Source organism: Histoplasma capsulatum, genomic scaffold (genome assembly GCF_000149585.1).
Source record: "Histoplasma capsulatum NAm1 scaffold_12 genomic scaffold, whole genome shotgun sequence".
NCBI classification, from domain to species: domain Eukaryota; kingdom Fungi; phylum Ascomycota; class Eurotiomycetes; order Onygenales; family Ajellomycetaceae; genus Histoplasma; species Histoplasma mississippiense.
Window position 1 is genome coordinate 523,303 of NW_001813971.1, and position 26,660 is coordinate 549,962.

Sequence of the window (26,660 nt, forward strand, 5' to 3'; positions counted from 1 at the left end):
CTGCTCTCTCGCTCTTTGCAGGTTCAGCCGCGCGAGCTGGTGCGGTCGTTGAATCGAGCAGCTACCGGAATACAAACGAGTGCCTCTACTATAAGGTATGAGAAAAGACCTAGCCATAAGCTTGGATGAAGTGGTTGCTAACATATTTGCAGCATCTTACCTTTAATATTAAACGGACGAGCGGATCAGAGGAAGTGATACGCTGGGTCACCCTTGATCCTGAGTTTTTGAAAGGGCATCGTTACCGAGACGATGAGATATTGTAAGTTCGTATCCCCCGCTGCCCGTTGATCGATGAGCTCATGGCGATGCTTAGACCCAGAACCTGGTTCAATTCTCATCCTGTACTCGGGTTGGGGTTTCTCTTTTGGGTGTCTGTCATTGGACTCGCAGACCATGCATTCAGAGGAATCTCAACAATCGATGAGCTGCTGGAGAAACGCCCGCCAAAAGGAAAGGAATCCTGGACACTTCAGTGGAATGATAATGTCAGAGACTGTCCCTTTCTCCGGATGGTCGCTGTTGAAGGACGTAGCCACGACCGCGCGTTGACTTTCTCATCGCTGCGCCATCATATCACGAGTTTGGCCCAACGAGACGGCTTTAGAGATCCCCTACGCGTCCACGGAATCCGAGGCGGAATGGCAAACAAAATTGACCGTACGTTAGTATCTAGTGTCTCGTGGCTGGTTGGATTGAGCTAATAATGGTGCCTAGCCAACGCATCCACGGCTTCCCGTAATCAGGGCCTTGATCATAAAAACTCAGCAACATTTGTGAAGTACCAATCACAACTTAAGTCTCTGGACATGCAAGCTTTGTTTTATGATCTCAAACCGGACTACGAATGCCGTGACATGGAGCGAAGTATGGCCCATCATCGAGATCCAAATGTTCCTCTAAACCTCGATGCTGAGGCTGTTGCTGAGTTCATGCATGACGACGAAATCGTGTCAATCAACAAAAAAATTGCTGAATTGACCCGGCAAATCGCAGGCGAGCCGGATAAATACCCAATTTTGACTTCGGAGCGGATTACGTTGTATTCTATTAAAGCCAGAAAGCTTCGGTCAAAGCGACAAGATTTTACTGCTAGTTGGTGGGCGGCTAGCTATGATGAATACATTGCGGGAAATGAGTTCAACGAAAAGGATACAACGAATCTCTTTGATATCTACTCCAAATACATACCTGAAAGGGCTCGACTCAAAGAGAACCTTTTCAAAGAGGCCTCCCTTGATAGTGAGGTTGGCAGGCAGTGTCTGCAAGATGCAGTAAATCTTTGCATGTCAACAGAAAGAGTTGCATATTACCCCAGGCTATCGCCAGTTGATGGACTGTGTCCTGTGTGCTCTTGTTCAATGTCTAGGTCGGTTCTAACACATCATGCCTTTCTCTGCTGGCTGCTAATGTTCTAGCAGTGTCTCCCTTCAGTTCCGCGCAAAACATATTCTGCAGTGCAGGAGAAAATCGATGAATGCCGCATCTTATCAGCAGCAATACCAGAACGGCAAAAGGGCCCATCGATGAGTCGGCCGCGTATTTCTTGAATTCTGTTATCTTTGTACCCTCTTCTGCAATGACGAGGCCGACTGGGCTCGGCAGTGCAAAACCCATTTGCAAAATCTCCAACCCCGATGTGGTAGGCTTACATTCCGCTACACACTTGTTGCCCCTGGATTCTGCCCATTCTGTTTGGGTGACGAGAGGATGCCACCGGAAAGACGGTTTACACAATGGATGAAAACTGCCACCCTACTGAATCATATTGACAATCAGCATTTGAGCAAGTTGAGTTTCGAGAAAGCTATTTTATGCCCTCATCCCTGCTGTGGTGACACAAATTACAAGGGCGTGACAGGTCTTAAACGCCATTTCTACAATGTCCATACGCTCAGGGAATCTCGTTCGAACTGCGTTTCGAGGAAGAGAACATGGGATTTCAGTGACGATCGTGCTCAGCTGGATGAAGCACGACCTGTGGAAAACTTTGGGGTTGACAGAGCTACGGTTGAAGAATCGTGCCAGCCCAGGGATCAGTGCGACGGTCCGCCACAGCCCGCGAGCAAAAAGCGCCGTTCCTCACCCTGAGCCAAGACAAGATGATACAACAGACATCTAGGGAAGTAAATGATGGGTCGAATGCGCTACTAGCTGGCTGCATAGCGTCTAATTTGGCCCCTCGGAACCATTTAGTTGGAAGGAATGCGGCATCGGTTGGGTCCAAGCTCACGCTATCCTTCATCCTTGACTTGCCATACTATTCAGCAGCTAGAAGAAAATCGAGGCTCTACTCTTCAATTCCTAATCACTAAACTGTCCCAATTTCCGCAGAGTTGATAAAGTCGTAGCCTTAATTCGCTGTAGGAGCCAAGTGGCGAGTCTGTTTCGAAACATCTTTTCTACATGCGGACAGCATACATAAAATTATATTTTGCCCTGTGGTTCACAGGAAGAGAGATGTTCTAAGAAAACAAGAAGAAGCTAATATCAAGAACAATTCAATAATCCACTCTGTTTCTATTGTGATGCCAGTCGTTTTGCTCTGCGAGTGTACTGTCGTGAAGTGGGCTTGCAAGCATTGATAGAACAGATCCTGGAAACAGCTGCAAGTGAATATTTTATTGAGAACGAAATCGGCGCACAAAAATCCTAGTGTTAGTGTAACTAGGTCCAACACTCTCCTACCGAATCTGTAATGCATCGCAGACAGAATCGGCGCGCATCTCACATGCATACTTAACACCGCAGATGCCGCCACTTATACCCTCAACTTCACATCTATGCGGAGACACATGTATAGCTGCTGACCATGGCAGAGGCACGTAACCACAACCGTTCCTACTGGAGGACTAAATGCCGAAGGGCATTATCAGATCACATCTGTAAGGTCAACCAAAGAAAGATAAATGTCCCATTCAGTTAACAAAATCAAACAGGGAAGATCTTGAAGATCCGAGTTGATCCGGCTGATGTGCGCTTGATCCCAAATGTCAATACATCTTATAGATGGAAGGCAGCTCCCTCAATCAAGCAACTGCTCAAAACGCATCTTAGCAAACACTCAATCAGAGCGTACAAGACATTGTGCCAAGCAGTGGATGAAAATTTGGAGAGAAAGCTTTTACAGGCTATTTTTGCAGAAGAATTGCTACAAGTGTCAGAAGATGACGATGACCAGGCTGACACAGGCTCAATAAATATGGTATTCCACGCTGTTCTAGCTAGAAATGAAGAGTTAGAATCTGAGGAGCTGGTACAATGGAAGCTACAAGCAGCCTGTGAGGTGAAAAGAAGAGAGCTTGCTGAGGAAACCATAGAGAATTTAAAGAGACTGAGTGAGGAACAGCAGGCAAAGATCATACATCTCGAAGGAGAAGCTAAGCAATGGCTATCAACGACCAAGTTCTTTCAACAGACTGCTGGCGAATGGTTACAGAGAGTGACTGAGGCTATCTCACCTCTACAGACAGTTCAGTCAGAGCTCTTATCAATGACACAAAGCAGTTAATGAATTGCTAAAATTATAATTGGAGAAACAATATCCCTTTCGTATTTAAAACATGATGGCGGTTAGTGGTAATTCAGGCCCTGTCTAGCGCTTCTAATGTACCTTTTCCGCCAGACATTTCATGCATTATTTGATTGGTAAAGCTAGAAACGCAGCCCCATGACAGGGAAGAAGATATAGACGATGGATTTAGTTCAGTGCATAGCATCGGAGATATACTTCACGCGAAAAGACATGGATCCAGGTGATGGTATTTTCTCGGCATAAAATGCCATGGCATTTCGCGAACGTGCGCACGCCGAAAGGAACTTCTTCTGCGAGCCATTTTCTGGTGCAGGCTGGTTCAGTTGCACTATATAAATATTACGAATCGTTTGCCTCCTGTCCCTGCCATGCGCCAAACATGGAGCACATGGAGGATATTGACGGCCACACAGCCAACCCGGAGACGGTAGAGGCCATCCGGCATTTCCGAGGGTACGCAAAGATTGACCTTTCACATTTTCGGCTGGAGGATGACCACGTCCTCGGCTCCCGGCCCGTAGGCCAGAATGTCGAGACTCAAAATGTCTTGAGACTGCTAAAATTATTTGAGTCTGTGGGTTGTGACCGTGAGGACCCTGAGAATTATGTTCCTGTTCTCATTAGCCAGAATACTTTGAGCCAGGCAATAGATGACTCCAGGACGACACAGGTCGTGCTTTTAAATGGTATCGAACCCCCAAATCTAATCTTGGGGCATGGCACAAGGCTTCTATGTTTGCAGGGCAAAAGCCGCATACGAGCGGCGCAGGAATTTTTCTACCTGGTGAGAGATGGTGGGGAGCAAGACTTTATCTAGACAGTAACAGTAAGTCCTGCCCTTTTTCTCACGAGTATGATATTCCACTAACTAGTGAAAAGGCCTTCCAGCTGCTGCGAGAGATCGGCTGCGAGAAAAGTACTCAAATGAGCAGAATTTCGGCGATGGTGACATCTATCGCAACCTCCGCTATCATCAGCTACGGGGTAATGGTCCTCGAGCGGAAGCCTGGTGGGCAAGGTGGAGTTCCCCTAAACGCCGCCATGTGCGCCAGATGCAGAAACAGGAGCGACTGCTAAACCAATTTGATCGCCTCTTACCGTATGTTGGGCTGTGGGCCTCAGTCAATGTTAAACTCTTTCGGCGTATTGTTGACTCCAGATGTTATGAGGTGAGTCTCCTGCCCATAAATGTTTGTTGTTAGGGCATGCTGATTTCTTAACAGGAGTCGATTAATTACTTAGACCAGACTTTTAAAGTCTGGTCTGTGCTTCCTCATGATGCTGCTGCTCTGGTTGATGCACAGTCAGTGCATCTCTTAGAGGGTCTGATGCCAGCATACTCTCTAGTGGATCAGAAACGTATTCAAGATCTGATGAACAACAGAGAAATATTTCCTGCACTTATAGATTCAGAGAGAAGAAGCAAGGTTTTGGAACGTTTGCTTCAGGTCTCCGGAAGAATACTCTCTCTTCACACTTTCAGTCAGGACTTACTATTCCTAGAACTCCCTAGCAAAGCATTACGTGGTCTTCTTCCGAAAACTTTTAAGGGCTCTGTCAGGAATGCACTGTTGAAGAAATATGTGCATACTGAAAATTCATACATCATCCAAACATCTGCAGCAGGTTACAGAATAGCAGCAGGTACTTTGAAAGCAGCATCGTATCTATCATACGTTCAGCTGTGGCTCTGTGCTATACGGCTATTCGTCAGCCCGCTCAAGGATTCTCACACGTCTGAGGCTATCCATACGTTTTCCTCTATCTGAGGTTTGCCTTTTTTGGCAGACGAAGCCATAAGCTTAGGTTTTAGCTCCACAGAGATTAAAAAGTTATCTAACCAGGATGCCAATGAACAGACGTGCCGCTATTTCGTTGAGCATATGTGTCAGGTCGAACTCTATGAACCAGAGCCAAAGAGACTTAGTGACACTGTGCGCAGAATACAAAACACTCTAAAGCAACTGCAGGAGAAAAGAAAAATAGCTGATGGAGTGCCAGTATTCAGTAAAAATGCAACGAGCGAGCCTCTTTGTCGTCGGTATAATCGACCCCTTGCCTCCCACCTTGAGAGTGACCGGTGTTATTTTTTCATTGAGCATATTTACGGTACTGATCAATCTATTGCTCATCATCCGACTTCAATTGCGGTTACACGGGAGATAATATTCTCTTTCTTTGGGAAGGAACCCATATATGATCAAATTTTGGAACTTCCGGAATCTCCAGAGCATGAAGATCATCCAACAGGCAGCCCTGGCATCCCATTGGAACGACCCACCCTGCCGTGGCAAACAAGTAGTTATATGGAGTCGACACCACCTACAGAATCCTGGGTTCATGAAGATCATTCATCAGGTAGCCGAGACGTCCCATTTGAGCGATCTATCCTGCCAGGGCAACCTTCCATTTTAAGCAGCTACGTGCCCTCGGGCACGAATAAGCTAACGGTCCCCCAAGCATCAGGATTTGAAGACTTTAGCGGCGACCCAAATACGAGGCTTGCCATAGCAGCGAATCGCAGTACAGATGAGATATTGAACATGTGGTATGCTTCTCAAGACGACGGCCTCATTGTCTTCTATATGTTTTCTACTCGACAATTCTACAAATTTTGGAATGATGACTTCGCTCTTCAATCTACGATATTCTTACTATCTAAAGATCACTTTTTCATGCATTATGTCGGGAAAAAAGGTCAAAGTTTACCTGATGAAAGAATCCTGGCAGTAGCCGAAGAGGAGAGATTGTTATTTGTTGGTCCAAAGACAGCTCCTGGAATATCCATCACAGCTTCTGCATCAGTAGATGATATTGAGAAATATGTGTCGATGTATGATACTAAAACTGGAAAGCGGAAGGCGGGACGGCTAACAAGATCAAGGCAAGAAGAAGAAGAAGAAGAAGAGCAGGATGATCCGAAGCGGACTCGTGAAGTACATCCGCAGGATGAGATAGACGAAGAACTCTAGAAATTGGAATGTAACTTAGCTGTAAACTCCCTAGGCCCTTTTTCTCTCTCTGATAGAGAATAGCCACCTCTGCCACAATAAATTCTTAGCATTAACTTTTAGAGAATTGGCTTGCAGATCATTTTGACTTGCAGATCTTGCTTGCAGATCTTTTTAGCTTGCAGTTTTGACTTGCAGATCTTTTTTGCTTTTTTAAATAGTTACTTTAAGCTTGCGGACTCTTTTTCTTATATGTTTAAGCTTGCCAATTTTCAGCCATCGGCTGCGTCTGTTCACATATATGTAAGTTCTTATTGCCACACAAAGTGATCAGATAAAGTTGCCTTTCGTAACTATAATTTTTGTTTATGTATCAATTTTTTAATTATGACTGATGTCTCTCAACCTTTCACTAAATCTGAATGAACAAGCAGTTATCTCATTCTAACTTAGTCTTTAGTGTATTGGTTCTGTCTTTCTCTTTGCCGCTGCCAGGGTGTTATTCAGCATTAGGGCGCACAAATACAAGAGTTCGACATTATGGCGCATCAGTGATTGGTGTGAAGCATGCTACCTATGTTGTTTTTTTGATTCAGGATTGCACTCGGGCAGATGGATATCAGAAAGTGCCTGTAATGCTAGCGACTAGATGATCTCAACAGGAAGATGGAAAGAGAGCCTGGAGCATCTTTTATAGCAGTTAGAGAGCTAGCTAAAAACAGCAGCGATTTAACTATAAGATTCAATCTATACATTGTGTAAAGGGGCCACTGCCTTCCCTGGGTTCACTGCCTTCCCTAGTTCACTACCGTCCCTAGGGCCACTACCGTCCCTAGGGCCACTGCCGTCCCTAGGTTCACTGCCGTCCCTGGGTTCACTGCCGTCCCTAGGGCCACTGCCGTCCCTAGGTTCACTGCCGTCCCTAGGGCCACTGCCGTCCGCCCACTAACGCGCCTCTACAACAGCCTCGAGACAACACTGGGAGAAGGAGCGGTCAGTCACCTGGAGTCGCGGATCCCATTCCCGGTAAAGCCGTGGTGGAGAGCGCCCACGGTCACTATCGCGGAAGATCGAGAAGCGGCGGAACGACTGCACACACACATTATCAGCGGAGCCGATCCACCACTAGCAGTCTACACTGACGGTAGCGGCATCCACGGGAAAGTGGGGGCTGCTGCATTGGCGCCGCCGATCCACACCCAAGAACTCGCTTATCTCGGCAAGGAAACGACTGCCACCGTGTATGCAGCCGAGCTTCTTGGCATTCTCATGGGCCTAAACCTAATCCTAACGTCAGACCGGCGCAGAGCAGCGATCTTCACGGACAACCAGGCAGCCCTGAGGGCTCTCCAAAACCCCAGAAGATCATCCGGCCAATCCATACTTCGGAGGATCATAGATGCTCTAGAGAGGGTCCGCTCCCAGGGCCTTCAGGTGGAATTCTACTGGATCCCGGCGCACCAAGGGATCGAAGGTAATGAATTGGCGGACAAGCTCGCAATGGAAGCGACGGGCTGCAGACAACAACGAGGCAGAAGAGGGAGGATGATCACAGTGGACACTGATGACACCGCAGCTACACCTGACTTCCTAAGACACCTGATATCCGCAGCCAAGTCGGAAATTCACCGCCAGACCCAGGTACAGTGGGAGCGGGACTGGGAGAACGAGTCATCGGGGCGAGCCACCTACGCGCTCACACCCGCACCAAGCCCCACGGTCCTCCATCTACACCACTCCTTACACAAGGCCCTCAGTTCAACCATCGTACAGATGCGCACCGGCAAGATTGGACTACGACAATTCCTATATGAAAGAAAGGTGCCAGAGATCACTGACACCCTATGCGAATGCGGTGGCGGAAATCAAACAGTACGGCACGTCCTATTAGCGTGCCCTAGGTTTAACAACCTCAGAACGGAAACATGGGAAAACGGGGAAGGAAGGGGGGAAAGGTTGGATCTCAAGGAGATCTTGACGACGCCTAAGCTAGCTAAGAAGGCTGCAAGATTTATGATCTTAACTAGACTCCTCGGGCAATATGGAGCAATTACGGAGGACAAAATACGATAAGGCATGCACTGAGTTCTTTCGGTTTATAGGACAAACAGGAGTCAGGGGGACCCACTGGAGGACCTTGGCTACCATCTAGACTGTATTATATGATGTATATTAGCTATAGATACCCATCGTCTGCATAGCTGCGGAAAGCGGCTGGGCCGGACGTTAAATTGAATAGAAGAAGAAGAAGCCACTGCCGTCCCTAGGTTCACTGCCGTCCCTGGGTTCACTGCCGTCCCTAGGGCCACTGCTTTCCCTAGGTCAGAAGCCCATCAATCAACCCCTCTCTCAACAGGCCAGGAAGTTGAACCGACGAACCCCTGCCCGAACCTCGTGATCACTTTCCCCGCCCTGAGTATATATATATGGGCTCCCTCCCGCCTCGGATCCATCTTTCTTTCAATTCCCTTTCTACCTTCCATCCTACACCGTCGACTGAAACCTTCCGCCAGGCCCTCTCTGGAGCTCTTCGTCACTCCTCTTTGCTGATCTACGACACGACCATCTTTCCATCTCTTAGCTATGGCGTCAGCGGATAGTTCCCGCACTGTCATCATCATTTCAGACGAGACGGACGACCAGCCCCTGGGGACGCGAAGGTCACAAAGAAAGAGAACCTTCACAGACTACAGCTATCCAACCTATGATGGTCCATCCGATGATTTAGTGTCCTCTGATGCTCTGGAGCCCGAAATGGAGCGGCCACCGAAAAAACCAAAAATATCCAACCTGGACACGGTTTTGGTAAGCCCACGTTCACGGTATTTTCTGTCTACTACCAATTGAGTAACCCAACAAACGCCCTGGCCATTGTATCTCCAACGGCGGTAGAATGCATTTCCGGCAAGATCCCCATCAACAGTCACCGTAACATAGTAGCTCTCGGTAGCGGGATGGGGAATATATTCCTCTCGCAGGCGGCGCGCACCAATCTTAACAGGTTTCCCTGGGAAGGTATTAGATATATGACAATGAAGAAGATCATCCTGGCGTACCTGGGTTCCGTGAATGCTCTCCCCAGGTTCCGTAGTTCTCACTGAATAGTCTGGCGGCTACAGACAGCATGGCATCGGTGACTCTATCACCAGAAAATATCTCATACAATTGCTTTTCCATTTTGATACTATAACTAAAGCAGGCTGCGGCAAAAAAATTTCCTCTTGAGGTCTAGCCGTCCTGCCGCCGATCTCTTCCTTGCAAACCTTCCAATCTTAATGCCGGATGTGCGCTGCATTGCACCGAAGGCCAACTTCTACCCGGATAAGCCCCCAGATATGGGCTGCACGTAGTCGCTGGTAGATGTGCCAGCTGGCTCATAAAAGGATTGTGCTCCCCAGCAATCTATCCATTTCCCAAAATGTATTCTGACTCCAAACCCCGGATTCTTCCAATGTGCTATTTCTGCCGCTACGAGAGATAAGTGAACGATGTTCCCAACCGGTGAGGTACGTGTGTTCCTCTCTGAAAACAAAAGTACCGCTGCTGAACTTTCCTCAATTCCCAGGAAGAGGCCGTGGGCAACTATATTTCCTTACAGAGATCGAAAGAGCAAGAGCTTCAAAACCTTATCCAAAATGCCGGCGAATATCCACCCCACAATCCTGGTTTTTACGGCGTGCTCCCGTCTTTGTCAAAAATAGTCAAACTCTGCCTGGAAAATGGGAAGGCCATTGCAAACCTTGAAGAGCTGGAGAATGAGGCGTTGAAACAGTTCAAGGAATTAGAAAAGCCGGACTTCGAGTTTCTACATGTTGCTTTAACGCCTCTACAACAACAACAGCAAATCCCTCGGCATGCTCCTGGACTGGTCTTTTACTGAAACTGGCGTCAACCTCATTCTGTGGAACGGACAATATGGTGCTCGAGCGGCAACCACGACTGAAGCTATGCACTGGCTGTTCCCTGAAATACCTCATATTCAATACGCATGCACTAAATGCTTCGTGGAATTTGGAAATAAAAAAGAATGGATTCGGCACGAAAATACCGAACATTTTCAAATGCAAGCCTGGCGTTGCCCCAAAATCCTTGACCTGAACTTTTGTCCCGATGACCCTGCTAAGGCTCTGTCTACAAATTCCAGCGAGAATGAATGTGCCCGGTGCTTTGATAGGAAAGACAAGTTACAAAAGCACCTCTGCAGTGAACACGGTTACAGAGAAGCTGATGTCAAAGCTGTTGTGTCAGCAAGTGAAATTGGGAGAAATGGTCAGGGTCAGACATGGTGTGGATTTTGTCGCAAACTTATCCCACTGCAGCAAGAGGGTCAGATTCCTGGACAGAACGTTTTGATCATATCGAAAAACACTTTCAAATAGGACGAAAGATTGGTGATTGGTTATTGCCAGATGGCAATAAAACTGTGAGGGAAAGTTTGGGATGGTCTGATAGAAGTGTAGCTTAGGTTTTCTTGATTTTCACACTCAACATTCAGAATTTCTAATTTTCCGATGCTCTATTTCTTCAGTGTTAATTTTCCTTTTGATTTACTGAAACTTTTAGACTTTCCAAGAGAAAGCAAAAGATACATGTGAAAATCAAACAGTTGCTGAAAAAATAGCCAGTTGTAGAAAGTACGGAAGTTATGGAACCTGCGGGAAAAACAGAAAAAAGGGAAAAGGGGGACTAGTCGAACGCTGCAGGAAAAACACGAAATCTCTCGCTTCTTTCACTTCTTCCACCTCTTCCGTTTCTTCCATTCGTTCCGTTAAGTTGAATGTTCCAACAAGGAAGACAAGAAATGACTACGACATCCTGGTTCAGGAGCCATCACAAATGGCCAGACACTGTCTGAGGCTATTTCTTTCTTCCTGGAATTGCTCCCACTGTGCAAGAATCTCTCGTCGGTACTTAGCAAAACCCCCAAGGTTCGCGACCGCTTGGTGAGTCCTCTCGATGTGGTTGGGTGGAGATTTTAGTAGTTGCATCCACTCGAGTTCGACATGGCTGGGTCTCTCCTAGATACGCTTCCATTTCACTACAGCAGGCCACATCTGCCGTTTTCATTTGCCGCGCGCAATCTTTCGGGAGTGTAGCGATTAATTCTTTAAAGGAAGGAAGCTGAACAGAACCATCAGATTCATAGCGAAATTGGCTCTGTCTTGATGGTGTGGTAGGAGCGGGGTCCTGTAAACTTTGTTAATAGTGAAGACGTAGCAAATATTGTTTTGACGTAGTTACCAAACCCCCCCCCAAAATGCTTCAAGTAAAATAGTATTCTATCTGGCTGGTCAAAATCGATCATATCGAGTTCTTCATCTTCAAGTTCAGCAGGCGATCTGAGTGTACGATGCCAGCAAATTGGGCAGAGTTTAATGAACTCATTAATTATGTTATGAGGGATTCTGAAATGTCAGTCAGCAAGAGCTTTGACCACCAGTTATGTTATTAACATACTTGAAATAGATTCTTTCAACTTCAAGTGAAGTCTTGTGCAGGTCTCCATGATGGCATTGCTGATGGGCTCGTGTCAAAATTATAAACAGCTTCTCCCAAATTGCAATGGGTTTCCCTTCGCGGCAGATCAAAAGCTGGTTATTGATTGACTTGAGTGTGAACATCGTTTTGCACCAGCGTCTTCGACATTAAGTTAGCCATATTTCTCCCTTTGAAGAAACCAATAGAAGAAACAACATTCCATACTGAAACTCTGGTGATTCTGCGGTGGTTTTAGGGCCGAGCACTGTTCTGATCCTGCCAGCCATGGTTGTGGTAGAGTCGAGCACTGTTCTGATCCTACTAGCCATGTTTGAGGATATCAAAGCTTCTCCCTGTGTATTCAAATTTTTGAGACAGCTACAAATCATCAGCAATTCTCTCAGTCGAATTATACTATTTCACTTACTTTTCAAACTGGTTGACATTTGGAAATCCACAAAAAGGCATTGATTCCAATGTCATTGAGTTACTTGTCTGCTCTTCGATCCTTGAATCCTGCTCATGATTCAGTGGCGAATTCTCTGCCTGATGCATTTTGATAGAATTTGGAAGAACTTTGGACTGGGCCCGCGAACAATTCCTCGAGAAAGGAAAAGAATAGGAACTAGAGATACTTTTATTCTAGAGTTCGTAAACGGCTCTATTATCTCTGCTGCGCGCATGGCACGCTGCAAGGCGCAGTTTTGGCACAATTCCGGGATCAATGGAAACTCCAGGGTGTGATCCAGATAGGCGAACCATTTGCGAACGCTGGGAACCAATTGCAATGGGCCTCCAGCTGTATATCAACCAGCATCCTGCAACCCATGTTACAACCAGTGACGGAATTCGCTTCCCATATTCACTTATCGGTTTCAACGATTATATAGTCTATCAGCAATTGGGGCAAGGTGTCTTCGTTCACTTCATCGTTCGCCTCTTTCACGTAAAGACATTTTAATGCGGAAGGCAGATGATTGATTAGTGGCGATTGACGCGATACTAGGGATTCCGCCGGCACTTTGAGCGTGGTGAGGGTTGGCAACGTGGCAAAGTTAAAGGTGGCTAGATGCACCTCGCCATGAAGGTGGTTAAGGCAAAATGACCTAAGGCTGCCCAATTGAGAGAGCAAGCGTGCGACGCTTTCATCCGCCGATGGGCTGGTCTCCCATCCCGCCGTTTTCACCAATTCGTCCAATTCGTCCACCTGTCTGGTATCCTCTTTTCTCAGATCACCGATCTCGAGCGTTTTGATATGTCCAGCCAGGGTTGAATCTTTATTGATCATTGCCGACAATTTTAACACATGCAAATATGCCTTCTTGGAGGCGTCCAAGTTCACTGTCTCATAAAGACATGGCTCGATCGAGAGGAGGAAGGATTTGCAGGTACGGGCTAGATGTGCGATGTCTTTCGTGTTCAGGTGGCCCGCAATCTGCCGTTTCAGTTCAACGGGTAGTCTGGTGATATTTGCCTTCATATTCCGATTAGTACTTTCATTTATCTAGAGTCGATAGAGCTTCTTGGCCTTACCCTGTGTGGAAAATTGACCTGGCTCTGGAACGGAGGCTGAGGTCTGTTTCTCAACTCTGTTAATGCAACAGCAGCGATCACCGTCCTCTCTCCTCATCTGGAGGATTCAACAGAGATCGGACATCCATTCTCAACAACTCGCCACCCGGCAAAGAATAGCGTGTCTGACCGGCAGATAGAACTGGTTCGCTGAAGCAGGGTCAAAAAGGGTTCGTGTGCTGAAGTGCACTGGCTCTTGTTAAATCCTGATTGAGGGAAGGGTGGGTGCAAGGCCTCTCTTTATGGAGTCTAGCGAGAGACACAACAGGGTCCAGAATGCAAGCCAGCCTTACCTTGACTGCTTCCCGCCCGGGGAATTCGTGCCCCTGGAATAGCACAGAGACCATGAACAAATGGTTCGGATTTTCGCTTCGCCCCAACTGGGAATCAATATGTGCATGGCCATCCATATTCAATAAACCACGGAGGTACAGGCTGAGGGCATTGGCTTACGTATGGTACCATTCATTTACATGCGAGTAGCATTTCCACCATGCAACGGCCACGCTCTGGGTGGGTGTTCCTTGGAGATTTTGGATGAGTTGGGATTTTATTGATATAACTTGAAAACAAGCTACAAGCTGCCGTCCAAGCAATACGAAATTATAGATCTTCCACCAGTTGCACCGTGCTTTCTGCGCAAACAACTTGTAAATCACCTATCATTTTCTGAAGGTAATCTACGCCTCGACAAAGCTTGGCATCTTCCGATTCACGACAAAATGAATATATATACTTGAGCTGCAGCACACCTTTGATGAGCTCTCCGAGTGTTGTCGGCTGGCTGCGCACTTTTTCCTCTGCCTCTCGCTCTTCTGCCTGCCTTCTCAATTCTTCTGCCCGCCTTCGTTCCGCTTCCGCTCGACGGTAGAGAGCCTCGTAGTCGTTCCACCAAGAACCATATAGCTCGCTGGGAACAGATGCTGGTATATATAATCAAAGGGAGGATTATGGTCAAAAGGGTTGATCCGGCTCGGCTTCGATGCAGAACGTGAATGTGGGAACGGATAGGGCTGCCGAGCTATGAACCCGGGTGGAGAGTGCCCAAACCACTCCTTGCACTTATTGCCTCGTTCGAATGCAGGCTGGTCACCCATGCTTAAAGCTGCGCAAAAGGATTCCGGGTTTACCAGACGCCTTATTGCTGATCTGGGAAACTTTTCACCACTGGAATTGAGGGATGGGCTCCAATTGCAACTGGTGGCTTGCATAGGTCCAGCGCTGATCTGGGAAACTATACACCGCTGGAATCGGGAGATGGGCTGCTCCCACTGCAACCTGGAGGCTGTACGGGTGCATATCCTGGCGGAAGATTCCCCTGCACCAACCATGAGGAGGGATTCCGGGTTTGGTACAGTAGTATGAATAAGACTAGGAGGACAAGCGCACATTTTTTATTTGATTTCAGGTTCAAGTTTAATTTTTGGGGATCTAGTAACGGCCACGCCGAGCTATTTTTCCGGCTCCGGCTTGCACCACAACGAACTCTTTCGCTTAGTCATGTTCTGTAAAATACATACAGGAGCTCGCAACCAATCCAACTACAGACACCCAACACATGAAAGCGGGGTAATATCACGTGTCAGCATCAGTTATTCTTGCCTCGGATTCAACTGAGAATCCACCGGCTCGCAGTGTACAGATTACATTGGGTTAGGACGAAATTTCGCATTGTCAAGGAGGAGCCAGCCCTGTACACTGGTACTTTTGTTGACCAGGCATTACACATATTATGATTCTTTGAAAAGTCCTTTGTGCATAGCAGAACTCTGACCATTAAATTCTCGAAATTTTTCGCTGTGCCGTTAAAGGCGCTTAGCACGCGGGATAAAACACAACTTTCAACTGTTTCCTGCTCACTCGCTTTCAAGGGTAACCTCGACGATTTCAATCGTAGAAGACGGTCTTACGACTCCAGAAGGGAGAGCGCCCCGCTGATTAGGTGCAGGCTTCCTGTTAGCAAAGCTTGCATGCCGTTATTCTCATCACCAATTTTCCTAGCTTGGTGCAAAGCTTCCTCGATTGTCCGTTCGCATGATACTGTTGCCGTTCGATCGAATTCTTCCCAAAAATCTGCATAACTCTTTTGAAGTTCTGGCGAGAAGCGATTGCCTAGATTTCTGTCTGCGGGTTGAGTTAGTACCCATTTTACCTTGTGGTGAGTGAGTTTTACCAATTCTGGCTCGGCCATCTTGCCTTTCGTCATATGAGCTAAAAATGACATTTTGCATTTGAATATTTTTGTCTCGTAGAGATGTTGCAAGGGTTCGCAAAAGATGGATACCATTTCGGGTTGAAAAATGACTAAATATAAGGATGCGTGTGGGTGTCGTGTCACTAGAGATCATCAATATGCATAAAGTCTGTAGTTTCCGGTTAGGATATCACTCACCTTTGATATTCCGACGCTGCCTTCGCGAACCATTCCACAACTAACCGAAGACTTAGTTCATTGTGCGCTCCGTCAAGAAACCACTGGTAATGTCGGTCTATGATTTGCTGATACCGTCCCGGCCAGTAAAACTGCTCGATGCCGTTGGCGATGCTATAATTAGTGATACCCAGTCCAGGTGCCTTTCTAGCTAGCCAAGCGCGAACGGCTGCAAGAGCTAGGGAGCAGTTTAATCTCTGAGGTTCCGGCTTTAGGGCATTGATCGGAATTGTACTGTCTAGACTGACAAATTCGAGTCGGACTCCCTTTTCGTCAGCTCGTTCTTGGAGTACTTCCGCAACAGCACGTTCCTGGGGGGCTGAAAGGGCAACGCTCCCTGACTTGAAAATTCCTCCTTTGTGCCAAGCAATACGTTCAATCGTTGGTCCCAGTAGATTGACGTGATCCATCGCAATTGAAGTAATGGCAGTTACGGTCGGCATTTTTATGATGTTCGTTGCATCAAATTCTCCACCTAAGTGAGCCTCGTAAACTGCTACGTCTACCTTCTCCTTGATAAATACATGAAAGGAGAGCAGGGCCAAGAGTTGAAGGTAACGCGGAATATCCAACTTGTCTGTAGCTTTGCTCGGCAGCTTGTCCCAGACCTCGAAAAAGCGGATAGTGAAAAGATCCTTCGATATCGGTTCACCATTAATACGAATTCTCTCACGTATGTCCTTTATGTGTGGGGATGTGTATAACCCTATTTTCTGAGGGTATCCGCTGTCATCGCCGTGCGCTTTAAGAAGGGATGCGATGAATGCACAAGTGCTACCCTTCCCTTTCGTCCCGGCGATGTGTATAACGTTCAAGCGGCTCATGTTTCCCGTCTATGCTTGTGCTCAGTAGCGTTTTATTATGCGGGCGGTATAATGTACGTACCGAGTGGCCAAGAAGCCTTAACCATTCCACCATGTCATCTGAGCCACGCATGTCATCCAGGTTTGGTTTTGCGATCGCTCGCCTCGTGTTTAAGCGGTGGATAGCTCCCTGAATAAGGTTAGTATGCTGAGGAAACAGTATGTTGTGGCTCTCGAACCTCGTAGTTTCTTTCCATCTTTGCAGTGTCTTGGGAAGTTTTTGGGTTGCGGGAACGTGGGCATATGTCCGAAGGGCATCTTACTTAATATTTATTGGTCACAAAAAGCCCATGCCCCGAAGCGCGCAATTGCTCCAGGAAATACGTCCCAATTCCTGGCATGAAATGTCGTTTAGCCTGCTTCTTGACAATATCTTCTGTCGATGCAAATATTTCCAGGGCCCCTGGGTCGCCGAGGTTGAATTTTACCAAAGACAGGAAGAGAGAAATAACTCCGCTGTAGAAGTTGCCATCTAAAAACGTGTCGTACTTTCCCGTAAGACTAAGGGCCTGTTCGGTGATTTTTTCCGTACAGTGCCAGGGCCGTACAGAAAGTGGATATTTGCCTTTTGACGGCGTAAACCTTCAATATTGCCACCTTTCCCTATATGAATAGTAATCTGCTTGGCGTTTTGACATTACTTTACTGCTTTCTTTTTCCACTTGAACTTGCTGTTCCGCATCTTGTAAATGGGTACCAGTACTCCGTAGTTAGTTATCTGAACCCCTTTTCCATATTATCGTACTTCATACGGGGTACCTTGGCGTTAGTTACGGTGCCTGTCTCTCTGAACACTACCGATACCACTACTCTACCATTTATTATACCTCACATATGCGGAGTGTGTAGACGTTAGATTGGGTCGATTGGTATTCCTGATTTATACGTGCTTGCTGTATGTTTAGTAACTACTCTTGTCGATGCTATTTGACAGGTCAAGATTCTCGATCCCGGTGAAAGAACTGATCCACTTGATTGCAAGGACAGAGGATGTATATATATATATTATATATATTCCGTTTTCAACACCTAAGTATATAAGAATAAAAAAGACTATTGTTGTATACCTCGCTTCATTCCAACAAAGGCCGTCCTTGATGATTACCTAATCTCATTACAACCGCCTTCCTTCATTGAGAGCTCAAGACATCGCTCATAACGCGCTCAAAGCACTAATTCAAATATATGGGAACGCTCAGGTAAAATCCAAGACGGGTAGCCATGTGAATCACATCCCTACTTCAATATTCATCAAGGATCACTCTCTAGTCTCTACACCATGACTTCTCTCCACTTTACGTTGCCTCCAGATGCTCTGCTTCAGCTGCATGATGTGCTTATATGCCTTGCAAAATTCAACGAAAGCGTATCGATTGAAGCTGAGGCATCCTTTGTATGAAATCTAGTTTTCAACTCGTTTTTCCTTCGGTACCTCTTCTGTTGAAGACCTTATCTTGTGTGTGTGTTGCTGACAGAAATCAACGGAGGTTAGCTCCGGCTCTCAGCACTGAATCCAACCAAGTCGGCATATGCGTCTTTCAAGTTTGATGCCTCGACCTTTTTCTCGCAGTACATGTTTGGTGGCGCGAGACGCGTTGCATCCGGTGCTGCGGCAGGTAATGCTGCAGATAAATTAACCTGTCAAATATATATCAAGGTTGGTGGTGAGCGAGGTTTTTTTTTAGAGTCTTGTTGTGTGCATCGCATGTTTATCTACTAAGAATGATATATATATATATATATATAGGCGCTGTTGTCAGTGTTTAGGGGCCGAGTCAGTGACTTCAAAGACAAAGAGACTGCCATTGAGCGCTGTGAAGTCCGGCTCCAGGACGGACCCAATGAAACTCAATGCAGATTTATCATCCAGATGATATGCAGGCAGGGTGCGGTGGAAACCTTTTTTTCTTGCTATGCCATTTGATTCTTTGTTTTATCTAATTTGGAAAACTAAAAAATGCGCGGTCACTTAGGGGTCGTCAAGACATACAAATTAACCTACGAAACCGCGGAGATTCAGCATGCTCTATTCGACAAATCAAAAACTCAAAATCAGTGGAGTATAGATTCCAAGTATTTGCGAGAAATTATTGACCATTTTGCGCCTACTGCCGAGCAGCTGGATATATTCTCTGAAAATAATAGAGTGGTGTTTACGAGCTTTACTACAAAACTTGTGGATGGAAAACGTAAGGAAGCCGCAGATGGATTCATTGGTTATAATTATCTAAAATTCTAACCATTACCTGCAGAAATTCTCAAGCAACCCGTTCATACATCTGTAGCTATCGATACCAAAGATTTCGACCATTTCACAGTGGAGGATAATCTTCATGTGGCTATCAACGTCAAGGACTTTAAGGCTATCGTCATCCATGCACATTCTTTGAATGGAGATATTGTGGCACGATATACCCGTCCATGCCGGCCAATGCAGCTGTCCTACGAAGTAGGTGGGATGGCGTGCGCGTTCACGTTGATGACGAGAGGGGAGGCTGGAGAGGCGTCATCAGGATCCACAAACGGAAACCGAGAATTATCCGCAAGACCATATTCACGGCCGACTACTGTCCATCCAATAGAGCCGACAGCAAATCCCCAACCTGAGGTCCCGGAATCTGTCCCGAGAACTCACTCTCTCCAGCCGCCTTCGCAGCCAGGAGCCAGGGAGGGAGCTCAGGCGAGCATCCTGCCACATCCGCCACACCAGTCGGTTCCCTTCGAGTCCTTGTTCGTCCCGGCTGACGACGACCAACAATGGGATGAACCGAGATATGGTGACGAAGACGAAGACACTCTTGGCTGGGACACACATATGGATCAGGTATGCCAGCAACTAGTTCTCCCCCCTCCCCCCCCCCCCTTGTTTTCCCGAACAGTACCGCTAATAAGTTCCGTAGGGTGCGCTGCAGGCAAGCATTGGAGGGCGTATCCAAGATATCACGCCTGTTGCGGCGAGTATGAGACGAAATGATCAGGACCAAGAAAGCTCAATGGCAATACCTCCAACACAGCGGATATCACAAGTATGTAGATCCTTGTGTTTTAGCACACTGATACTGACTTCAGAATAGATACGAGGGATATTTGATTGATATGGCTGGCGAATGACTTGAAAAATCTTTTTGTATGGCTAAATTGCAGTCACTTGGTCGCTGAGATTGTGGTCTTTAAAACGAGTTGGTAAAGTGACCCAAGGAATGACCTTGGCGTACCGCCCTATTTTAGCATTCTGCTTCAGGCCGTCATAATCCAACTTGTCGCACAGCCTGCTCCTACACCAGTGACTGTGTTGCTGCCCTCAGCACTCAGCGGGATCTCATTCCAGCGTCCAGCGACATTGCCTTGTGCATCAGTGTTTGGTCCACAATTACCATGCTCACCCCATCCGAATGCCACAATATTTGTGCCCTCGATCATAGCAACGGCATGCTCGCTCCCTATAGCCAGCTTCACAAGCCGTGGGAGGTTTGGTGGAAGCAACTGACCGCGATCATTCCTGCCCCACGATATGGTAGAACCATCCTGTTTGTGGACATATACACCATGCCAACTAGCTGCTAGGGTAGTGTAATATTTAATCTCCTTCGGTGCACCGGACAGTATGTCCCACTTTTCGGGTCCAAAAATGGCAAACTCTCCCGTCCGTGCATCCCCCGCGACAGCTGTAAATTCCCTCCCACAAGCAACCTGACAAGCAAAGAACGAGACATCCTCGATCTTCTGCGGTGCCCATAAGATTTTCTTCTTTATATTCTTTTCACCAAGCTGACCTTTCCTTGAAATTCCCCATCCATACACTTCACCATTCGAGAGCGTCGCCGCTGTATGCGAAACACTGCTGGAAATGGAAGTTATTTCCAACCCTGTTGGTGGAAATTCGCGAATCCGCGTGGGGCTATTGGCCTCTACATAATTTTCCCCAAGTCCCAGTTCACCCTTATTGCCCACTCCACAGACGTAGAGATGACCCCGCTCAGCGTCCACAAAAAAGGACGCCTCCCATGTTGCGAAAATGGCCTTGAAGCGATTAACGCAACTGCCGTCCCCTCTAGCAAAACCCACTCTACTGAAATGTAGTAATGATGTAATTCTATTGGGATCATGGGCACACCTGCCGTTCTGGTTAGACCCAGCGGCATAAACAGCACCGGACTTGAAAAGAACTAGAGTATGGTTCCCCCCAGCGGCGATTTGGACGGGCTCATCTGATATACAGGCAATATCGATGTCTTTTGGACTATTTTCTTTGTTCTCCTGCTCAAAGAGGCACCGAGAAGGAACTGGAACATCATCCAAGTGCCCGATCCCTAACTGACCAGAGCCGTTCGAACCAAACGCATAGAGTGGCATCTGACTTCCGGACCCAGCAGCTTTTTGGCTAACACAAATGTTAGAAAGAGATATTATTGGTGTAGGTTATGATTGAACTAACAGATTGTTCCAGATGTACACTGGCATGTACAAAGTACTACAGACTAAATATATTGGTTAATAGGGGGTGGCGGAGTGCTTTGATGTTTAGGTAGTTGAGGGATTGCGCGCTTATAAACGGGTGGATGTTTTCAGAGAGTCAATATAACCTAACCGATCTGTATAAAGGGATAAGGCGGACATGAATATATCTATGCACGATATTCTCTTACCAGTAGTATTTTGTCTATCGAGTACTTGAACCCTTCAGGACCGTTGGCGGTTCCCAGTTGAGCTCTCGGCGGAATTTAGTTCATCCGGCTAATCATCGGAAGCCAAAGAAAATCTCATTGCGTCGCAGTCGACAGAAGACATTTTTATCACACGAATTGAAACCCAGCCATCTGATTTTTGAGCTGCTATCCGCTCATGTAATAAGGTAGCTAGCTGTTCAGGGATTTTGTGATAAAAGTGCCAAATTGTGGTAAGTTTCCCGCCTCGTCCCAGTGTGTAGAAGCTTCCTACAAATTTATTTGCTGAGTGATACTAGTAGTTAACGATTTCTTCTAGGTTTAGACCCCGTTTATTCTATTGGCAAAGACTCGAGGAAACGGTGCACGACGACTAAAAGCTACGGAAGAGGTGGTGTTTAAATGTTTCGGTGCAGAAATGTCTGTGCCTGTAGCACATTAGCTACCAGATTGGTTGGCAACAGGGGTTCGATGCTATATGGCAGACTCTCGGGAGCTTTCCTGGCGCAGAGTATTACTGGGAATGGATCCGAATGTAGAAGTATTTCCACCTCAAGGTTCGATAAACGTTCACCGGGTGGTGGAGGACGCGCTACGCGATTAAGATCAGACTCCAGACCTCGTACCCCATCCTTGAAGACGACTGGCTACTTAAAGCTTGGCGGAAAGGAGGAGGAACTCGTTGAAGCAGATCTCGTTGGGGACTCAGGGATAGGTGTTGAAGGGAAACTAAAGCCAGAAGAGAAAAGAGTGTGGAGACCTACGGTGTCAAAGAAGGCAATCGATATTGAATTGGAGTGGGCAAGGGATCGGGTAGTTTTGTCAAAGCGAGTGGCACAGATCCTTAACAAAGGAGACCTCGAGAAGGCGGTTGCATTAGTGCGAACCGCACAGTCGAGAGGCTATGATTGTATGGTTGCTTGGAACGTGCTATTTGACCATGAGATGAAAAATGACAGACCGGTTGCGGCTTTCAAGCTTTATAACGATGTGAGGATCCTCTGCTTCCATTTTTTTCAAAATTCCCCCAAAATCTAATACTAGATGTAGATGAAAAAAAGAGGCCGGAAACCGAACTCTTACACTTATACTATTATGTTTCGGGGCCTAGCACGCAGCAGTTCTCAAAAATCAGTACAGATGGCACTGTCGATTTACAAAAGCTTGTGCTCACCCAATTCCGGCGTTAAGCCATCTGTCCTACATGTCAATGCGGTTTTGGGCGTGTGCTCCCGGCATGGCAATATGGATGCCTTGTGGGAAGTGGCTGGGTCGCTTCCTGAACGTGGTGACGGAGCTCCTGACTCAAGGACTTTTACCATTGTTCTCAACGGCCTTCAGGCACATACAGCTAACGAAACCAAGAACCTTAATCCTCGCAGCCAAGTAGATGGCATTGCGGAGAAGAAAGCATTGGCAGTACGGGAAGGGAAAAGAATATGGGCTGATGTGGTACGCCGTTGGAGAGCGGGCGACTTCATTGTCGATCAACCTCTCGTATCTGCAATGGGGCGTTTGCTTCTTTTCGGCCGACGAAAACGTGATTGCCTTGACGTGTTCGCCTTACTGCACCAAACGATGGATGTTCCTTTGCTTGAAGGTGTGGATACGCAACTTGAAGCACCCAGAACTAGAGAGCAAAATAAAATGACAGCGCAAGAGTTGGCGGTGGGGAAACAAGAGTCTAGTGCTGAAAGTCCCGAGCTGGAGAGGGTGTCAATGGGCAATGATGAAATGAACCGTGCTCAGAAGGAGGAGCCGGAACCATTGCCCGAAAAGCAGGAACTGGCATCTGAAGGATTAGGACTTCCAGCCGAAGAAGTCGAACAGTTAAATGAAGAGCCGGAACCATTGTCAGAAACCGAAGAGTTCAAATACCTATTCAAGCCGGTAGACCTCTCACAGATCCACAAAAATGCGCAAACGAGAACGAGAACGAAATCTCGCCGTTTACAAATCACTCTCCCTACTCCTACGAACGATGAATTATCCTTGGTTTTATCAGCTTGCCGAACAACACCAAACGGAATTGCCATTGGCCGGGCGTACTGGGAATTTTTCACATCTGGACCTAAACAATCCATGATAAAGCCAGATACACATTCATTCCACGAATACCTGCGTCTTCTGCGGGTTGCTCGCTCCAGCACTGAAGCTCTTCACATTATTAAAAATATGTTACCTAGACCCGACATGGTTGCGCGCAAAACCTTCGTCATCGCGATAAGCTGTTGCTCTCGCGATCGAAAGAATCCACACGTTCTCGAAACAGCTGGCGAGCTGATTGGGCTTATGGATACAGCTCTCATGCAGCCGGAGCCTGAGATTCTCTCCAAGTACCTGGAACTTGTCAGGTACGGCATTTCGGAAGAAAGTATCAGGGAATCCGTTCCCATCCTGGCGCGTGTGTCTGATACGAAGACTTCTGATATGGTGTTCAAGACGAGAATATTGAACGCTATTGACGCACTGCGGTCGCAGGTTGACAAACTGATATCGTTACTGGCCTACGCGACGCTTTCTAAGCATGGCAAAGACGCGGACGAGGGGGAAAGGGTCAAGGCTGCATCAGACCGAGTTTCTGAGGGCTGTTGGCCATTCTCTCGTCCCTATTTACCTTCATTCGAGGAATCGGTCTATATCCTGAAGCAGGCCAAACAGCTAAATGAGCTCGCCCGCAAGGAGAGGACGCTCAGCGCTGAAGAGCGGAGTGTGCTGGAAACCGAAAACAAGCGTCTGAAAAACATTCTCAATCCAAATCGGTAAAGACGAAGACTTTTCATCTTTCTAGATGTTATGAGGAACAGTATATTAAATTATGCGCCGCAATTCTTAGCTGTCCTTATTTGTAATTCCAATTTACGTTTCTCGTGGTACCTGGTATCCCATGTTTGATTGATTCACCGCCCATGAATTGGCTTATGTTTGTACATGTACAGAACACATATTGTACTTTTAGAACCGTCCTTTTCTCTCCAGTTGTTTTGGAAATGTCCTGGGCCTTTCCATTTATCATGTACTCTATACACATCATATTTCCATTTCTTTCCTATCCCATTTATTCATATGAGCCCCCGCCGGTGTTGCCCTTTATGTATGTTTTAGGTATGATTGTAAGATATATCTGTGTTGTGCGATGTTTCATTTCCTCCCAGTTGGTATAGATATATTCATTCAGGAAATGGGGCTGGATCTCATCTTCTTAATTAACTAATTTATTTACTTTGATAATACCAAACTTGACTAGGAAACTTGGGCCTAGTAATATACAGCAGTGTCCATCTGAACTATCTGGCGTATGCCTTGAGTTCAAGAAAAAAGAGAAATGAGCTATTGGTATTCGAAGCCGCGCAACACCAAGGGTTGTTTGAGTAGATGCGATAGAACGCAGGCTGAATCAAAATAGTGTATGCAACGGCAAGCCTCCGAAACTGTTGCGTAGTTTCAAATCATGCTTAGATGTAGGCTTTGATGATGAATAATTTAACCCCAAAATGCAACCGAATAAACCACAGCGGGTATAGCGGGTAGACATGTGAGGAAGCAATTGCATGACTGGAGCAAGAAACCCAAGTTGGGACATTGGGTATCGATTGTCCATTCTTTGTTATGCGCCCGTTGATGTGTCGTTTCTCGGTAGATCAGCTTATGCTTTCTCCGTTTTGCGTGCAGCAGCATCCACATCACACTCGAGCCGGATCGATGGGTAGTGAGCACATGAGTTAAGGAATGAATGAGAGGGGAACCCGCCATATGCTGTAGAATATCTACTCTTGTTTGAGTTTCGATAAGGGTGTAAGGTCAGCTTTGTAAAGGGTGGACGGTGGGATTCGGAATGAACTCAACAACCAACCACTCAGTTTAACATTTTCTGAGATCTGCAATTGTATCTTCTTCTTCCCCGGTTGAGAGAATCTGTCTCTATATATGTGATCCGGCACTTATAATAGGTTATTCCCTGATCAAAATCAATCCAAACAACATGCCCAGGATCCGTCCTTGAGGGGGAGCATGTTTTTTGAGCCTCAAGTCACCACGCTCTATGTATTTCACGGATGCCCATCAGAAAGCTATTTATCCGAGCTGGAGTACAATTGTGTAGGTGATGCATCTGAAAGATTTGAGATACTCCAAAAGAAGACACTGGGGCAGTACTCATCACTGAGAAACTTGTCCAGGGAAAGCTGGCGTAGATCTCTGGATAAAACTTGACCATGGTGATGAAGCATTAAGGGACCAATTCCATTCCTAGCATGCCCCTCCCTCCTTCAAAGTAACGACATGCAAGTTATGTAGATAAAAGGCGTGGATGCCCAGCTCTCAATATTTTTCCTTCACAATATCGTGGTGAGCCTCGTCTATGATGCTGTCATTCATGATTAGTTCGATGCGTACTACATAGCTATGCATAGCAATTTAGATGCCCTGGTTAGCCATCGCTCACCACCTTCATAATACATACATCCATTGCTGTTTGTGAACTGCAGCAATTATCATAGAGAACTCCTCTAAGACAAAAGGCTGATTGTTAAAGACAACTTCAGCTGGTTTGGCATCATCCAATTTCATTTCTTCTCTCTTGCTCTCTTCTCTTCTTTTCTCAGATGGACATAGAATGGCTCGGGTTGAGGGGGTCAGAATACATATGTTTTTGTTCTTGCTTGCTGTTCGCAGAGCAGCTCTCGATGGCGATGCTAAAAAATAAATTTGACGCATTGATCATTTTAGGCGACCGTGCACAAGGTGGCCCTTGCGCGCTCTTTCGATTGGAAACAATTCTTCGAGCCAACGAGATAATGTTATCAAATCAAATTGGTCTAGGCAAGGATGGTAGATATGTTACCTTCACATGCCAAAAGCCACACCTGTGGGCTGTTTTGATGTTACCCGACCACGAGATTGAAGCCAATGAAATGGCGCCATAAATAGCACATCTTAACTGTTTCGCTGATCGTTCTTCAGCGGCGAATGTCTTTAATTCCCTGTCATGACTGCATACCATGTCTGATACCAGGCATGTGCTTTTCGTTCTAACAATAGTTTCCCATCTGATGCGTGACCAGCGAGTAGGTGGATATCTTTAGCCGCTTTATATATTCCTTTATCCCATGCCTGTGGCATGCATAATTGGAAATGTTTGCCCCAAGGATATTGCATCCACATCCA

General features: G+C 46.6%; 7 protein-coding genes across 7 annotated transcripts; 4 read left to right on the forward strand and 3 right to left on the reverse strand.

The window, feature by feature from the left end:
• Positions 1-3,779: 3,779 nt before the first annotated feature.
• On the forward strand, positions 3,780-8,559 carry HCAG_08713 (predicted protein; the record flags this gene model as incomplete). The annotated part of the gene is made up of 8 exons (XM_001536341.1): positions 3,780-4,122; positions 4,278-4,361; positions 4,424-4,704; positions 4,759-5,091; positions 5,395-6,368; positions 6,420-6,471; positions 6,947-7,044; positions 7,305-8,559. 8 exons carry the CDS (start codon positions 3,780-3,782, stop codon positions 8,557-8,559), a joined length of 3,420 nt encoding a protein of 1,139 aa, XP_001536391.1.
• Positions 8,560-9,974: 1,415 nt separating this feature from the next.
• On the forward strand, positions 9,975-10,366 carry HCAG_08714 (predicted protein; the record flags this gene model as incomplete). Its single annotated transcript, XM_001536342.1, has 2 exons — positions 9,975-9,992; positions 10,052-10,366. The coding sequence occupies 2 exons, from the start codon at positions 9,975-9,977 to the stop codon at positions 10,364-10,366; spliced, it is 333 nt and encodes a 110-aa protein (XP_001536392.1).
• A 2,460-nt stretch (positions 10,367-12,826) lies between these two features.
• On the reverse strand, positions 12,827-13,883 carry HCAG_08715 (predicted protein; the record flags this gene model as incomplete). The annotated part of the gene is made up of 3 exons (XM_001536343.1): positions 12,827-13,438; positions 13,498-13,521; positions 13,830-13,883. 3 exons carry the CDS (start codon positions 13,881-13,883, stop codon positions 12,827-12,829), a joined length of 690 nt encoding a protein of 229 aa, XP_001536393.1.
• Positions 13,884-15,423: 1,540 nt separating this feature from the next.
• Positions 15,424-17,027, reverse strand: HCAG_08716 (hypothetical protein; the record flags this gene model as incomplete). The annotated part of the gene is made up of 5 exons (XM_001536344.1): positions 15,424-15,470; positions 15,689-15,747; positions 15,929-16,800; positions 16,853-16,960; positions 17,010-17,027. 5 exons carry the CDS (start codon positions 17,025-17,027, stop codon positions 15,424-15,426), a joined length of 1,104 nt encoding a protein of 367 aa, XP_001536394.1.
• Positions 17,028-18,109: 1,082 nt separating this feature from the next.
• On the forward strand, positions 18,110-19,794 carry HCAG_08717 (predicted protein; the record flags this gene model as incomplete). Its single annotated transcript, XM_001536345.1, has 6 exons — positions 18,110-18,223; positions 18,323-18,487; positions 18,578-18,716; positions 18,804-19,019; positions 19,083-19,654; positions 19,756-19,794. The coding sequence occupies 6 exons, from the start codon at positions 18,110-18,112 to the stop codon at positions 19,792-19,794; spliced, it is 1,245 nt and encodes a 414-aa protein (XP_001536395.1).
• A 273-nt stretch (positions 19,795-20,067) lies between these two features.
• Positions 20,068-21,447, reverse strand: HCAG_08718 (predicted protein; the record flags this gene model as incomplete). Its single annotated transcript, XM_001536346.1, has 2 exons — positions 20,068-21,211; positions 21,419-21,447. The coding sequence occupies 2 exons, from the start codon at positions 21,445-21,447 to the stop codon at positions 20,068-20,070; spliced, it is 1,173 nt and encodes a 390-aa protein (XP_001536396.1).
• A 518-nt stretch (positions 21,448-21,965) lies between these two features.
• HCAG_08719 (predicted protein) lies at positions 21,966-24,936 on the forward strand (the record flags this gene model as incomplete). The annotated part of the gene is made up of 4 exons (XM_001536347.1): positions 21,966-22,484; positions 22,686-24,256; positions 24,742-24,790; positions 24,901-24,936. 4 exons carry the CDS (start codon positions 21,966-21,968, stop codon positions 24,934-24,936), a joined length of 2,175 nt encoding a protein of 724 aa, XP_001536397.1.
• Between the last annotated feature and the right edge of the window lie 1,724 nt (positions 24,937-26,660).